This window comes from Xiphophorus hellerii, chromosome 23, assembly GCF_003331165.1.
Source record: "Xiphophorus hellerii strain 12219 chromosome 23, Xiphophorus_hellerii-4.1, whole genome shotgun sequence".
Classification (NCBI taxonomy): domain Eukaryota; kingdom Metazoa; phylum Chordata; class Actinopteri; order Cyprinodontiformes; family Poeciliidae; genus Xiphophorus; species Xiphophorus hellerii.
In genome coordinates this window covers 3911316-3915334 of record NC_045694.1, presented here as the reverse complement: position 1 = coordinate 3915334, position 4019 = coordinate 3911316, and the positions used below count along the sequence as shown (strand labels likewise).

General features: G+C 38.4%; 1 protein-coding gene across 1 annotated transcript; it reads right to left on the bottom strand.

The window, feature by feature from the left end:
* On the bottom strand, positions 1-1846 carry LOC116714705 (cathepsin Z-like). The gene is made up of 6 exons (XM_032555428.1): positions 1656-1846; positions 1147-1310; positions 701-880; positions 460-610; positions 221-383; positions 1-139 (listed from the first exon to the last, which is right to left on the bottom strand). The coding sequence occupies exons 1-6, from the start codon at positions 1781-1783 to the stop codon at positions 14-16; spliced, it is 912 nt and encodes a 303-aa protein (XP_032411319.1). The 5' UTR covers positions 1784-1846; the 3' UTR covers positions 1-13.
* Positions 1847-4019: the final 2173 nt, after the last annotated feature.

The following is a 4019-nucleotide window of genomic DNA, read 5'->3' as shown; positions in this document are numbered from 1 at the left end:
TAATCTTCAACTTTTATTGGTAAGTTAAGGGGATGATCATATCTCCAACTATACAGTCTTCTTCCAAAGCAAGGTTGTACAAGTATCCACTTCCATCTTTGTAGGCACTGGTCACTATCTTGAGCCAACCTTTTTCACCCTGAAAGAGAAAAGTCATTTACTTGCAACCATGTTCAACCAAACTTTAGTTTAAATCTAGCAAACAAGTAGCTTGACGCACCCAAGGTTCCCCCCAAGAGTTGCGAACAATCCAATATTCAGTGCCATTTTCCACACCCCAGCCTGTTACTGACACAATGTGGTTAATGGCAGGAAACTGGACATACTCCGAGTACAAGCCGCCAGTATACCCGTGAAGTTTCTGAGTGGCCATGATGCCACAGCTGAAGACAGACATGTGCATAAGTTCAACTTAAGCAGTCTAAAAATGCAAGAGTCTTCATTTTATTCAACTTATACCTGATTGGTCCTCCAGCATAGATTTCTGCCATCATCTCTTCCCTTCCACTCACAGCACCAAAGTCCCCCACTTTCCATAATGTGTAGTTCTGGATAGCATTGCACTCCCCAAAAGTTGTGCAAGTGCCACAGGAATTGAATGGCTTGCAGTCTAGGACAAAAAAAAAAAAAAAAGACAAAATATTCCAACTACAAAGGCACATCTTATTCAAATAGAAACTGGTGAGGCTTTAGTTCTTACCTTGGTCAACAGCCTGGTAGTTATTACAGGTCTCATCAGGAATCCCATGGTTGTGGGCATACTCCCACACACCCGCATGATCTCCTCCATAACAGGTACCAGAGTCAGCACAGTCAATTACATGTTGGACTGACAGAAATGCAGATGGCCATGCCCCTCCACGCTTAATATTGATACGATCTACAGGAAGTGCAATTGAAAAGATAAGTCAAGTCATCCAGCTACCTTAACTCCCATATCGCCATTTAAGAGTCCCCCCTTCTGTCATCATTGCATTTTTCAAATTAAAGTCATTTCCTCAAGCCATAACCAAGTTGTGCATAACCACAATAGCTTTAATGGCAGCCATTTTGTGTTCCTGGAAAGTTTAATTTAGCTATATTAGCATAGTTTTAATGTAAAATCAAAAACCTAAAAGACAAACACAAAAAACTGGTACCATTTACCTGCCATAGCACTGGTGCTACCATGTGCCCAGCAGGAGCCACAGAACTGAGGGATGTGTTGGTTACGGGTGGTACTGGCATAGTTAATACCATTCACATTCCTCCAGTCCCAGGACTTTGGCAGGTGAGCAAGGTTCAGGAGTTCATGAGCACGAGATGCAGTTCTATGGAAGACAAGTCAACCTCACAAACAGATCCACTGAAACACCTCAGATTGACAGTCATTGCCTTCATCTCAGTGAAGTCACAACAGACTTCACTGACTTAACTGAGCCATTCAAGTCATTGAATGGCTCAGTTAAGTCACTATGGCCAAGAGTCATTAAAAAACAAAAATAAATAAACCCAAGGTACAACATGACAAGCTTAGAACATGACATAAAGCATAGTGCCTTCATTCTCTTACACTACAGTTTCAAGGTACCCTGCTTAATCTGCTTTAACTGCATCTTTAGAGAACATACAACTAAGGAGAGAGAGAGAGAAAAATAACAATAAATAAAACTTACTTGGCTCCATAGTTTGGTTTTCTAGGCTGAGGTTTGTAGCAGCCAAACTTGCTGCTGAAGCTCTGCTGTGCTGCTGCAGCATGTATGATGAGCACAAAAATCAGACCTTCTAGCTGACACAGCTTCATCTTCAGAACAATAACTTCACACACAACTGGTGGGGAATAAATGCTCTTCTAGTCAGCCAAAAACCTGTTGGAGGCAATCAGGCTTTATTGAGCGCACATGTGAGCGCCTTAGAGTGCTGCTGGGTGTGTCCAGGTGGTGGTAAACCTGGTAGGCCCTTACTATGCCAGAGACATTTTTTTATTTTAGTTGTCAGTAAGAGTTGGATTTAACTTCTCAACCTGGAACTACACCAAGAATCAGATTAAATGAATAAATGAACAGAATAATTGAAGGTAAGCAGAAAAGTGAGTTGCCACTAACATACTTTTAGAGACTAGAACTACTTACTCTGTGGACCAAAGTGTCTCACAGAGTTTTATTTTAATGATGATTGATTCAAAAGTGGAGAAAAGTTATTCCAATTTAGCCTAATTTTGCAAATATTGATGCAAAGCACCAGCTGTGATTGAGATCAGAGCTGGTGATGTCAGCAGTCAAAATCATTAGATGTGTGAGTTGAATAGCATAAGCAGTTTCAGCCTAAAAATGAAGATATTTTCACATTTATAGCAGCACACTGATTGTTGACAGAATCTCATCATTATGTTGCCTCATTTGTGTTTTGTTTATGCTCTAACTGCATCTCAGTGACAACAAAGACTTTATCAGGCTTCACTGTGAGACCACAAACAGAGCGTGATACTAATTGACTGCCTGCCATCTTTCCCCATCTGCAGGAATAGAAAGTCATATTTAATGCCTTGATTAAAATCTAATCCCTCCATGTGAGACGGAGATGAAAGTAATTTTCATGTAATGGAGACTATTAATATTTAGATATGGAAAGGAAACCAGAGTGCAGATTTGCAATCGGCTGGAGAATGTTAACTGGATTTCAGGGTTGTTGGGGAGCTAGAAACTAAAACATGAAATTCAAAAAGGAACTTTTTTAAATTTAGCATTATGTTTCCAATTACCATGTTTTAAATGTCTATTTCTTTGCGTGCACTGTTTTGTGAGGTTTCTTTGTGTGCACTGAAAACCTGTGATTAAACTATTTTCCCTTTGAAATAATTAGTTATTAAGCAAAATATTGATCTTCAGGAATAATTACTGTGAAGCCCAAATTTGTCCATATTGAATGCAGATAAGCTTTCCAACTTGCATTGATTTTCTGTACATCTGGCTGGTGGGTGATTTTTCTGCTGTGTGCTTAAATGTTTTCACAACAATTTTAGTTATGTGATTACAGACATTGCACTAATTTTCAGATCTTTGTTATGCCTCCATCTGTCCAGTTCCTAGAGCAGGATAATAGGCAACCAAGGTGCTTATTGGGTGCTTACTTGTACTTGTCCAAGGAGAGAATAACCCATCCTAACAGACTTCCGATTTTAGGAAAAGCATATAAAAAAAATACTAGCAGTAATTTATGCACAGCTATATCTCAGTAAATAGGTTCTAAAAGTGAAACTCCTTTGTAGACTCCATATAAACAAAGTAATGTATTTTAAGTGTTTCAATCTATTGAGATTGAATACACTGGCTTGAATCTATTGAAAAGTGGTTGGACCAGTGAACACCAGTCAAGTCCTTTTTCTCCTTAATGTATTGAGGTAACCTCCTTCGGATGACACTTGAAGCTCCAGCTTTAACTCATAAATGAACCAAAACCCTTGAATGTGTTGTCTCTACCACTTGTGAGTCGTTTTAACTACAGTTTTCCTTTCACTCAACCTTCCATTAATATCCTAGGATACAGCACTTTGAGAACAACCAGCTTCTTTAGCAATGACCTTTTAATGGCTTGCCCTCAATATACTGGGTGTCATTGACTGTCAGCCAATGACCTACTGAGTCAGCAGTCTTTACGTTTTTATTAGCTGTAAGACATAATCAATAAAAATGACCACTGTTAAAAATGGTACACACAGCATGTTATTAAAATGAGTTTCATTTTTTAAATTGAGTGACAGAAATAATGTAAATTTGTTGATATTCTAATTGAGGTGTCTATGTATTTATCCCGTCTTTCTGACTTTGCTCCCACATATTTGATAAATAAATATGCTCTCATGGAATTTGAAGTAATATGGGAATATATATTTCCTGTATGAGTGTCTATGGGGATGTTGGTTTAATTGGTTAGTTGGTTTTCTTTTTCCCTGCTAATTTTAAATCAGAAAATGCTCCACATTTATGCACATAGTAAAAGAAAAGTCAGATCTGTGAGAATTTATGATTTATTCACTGACT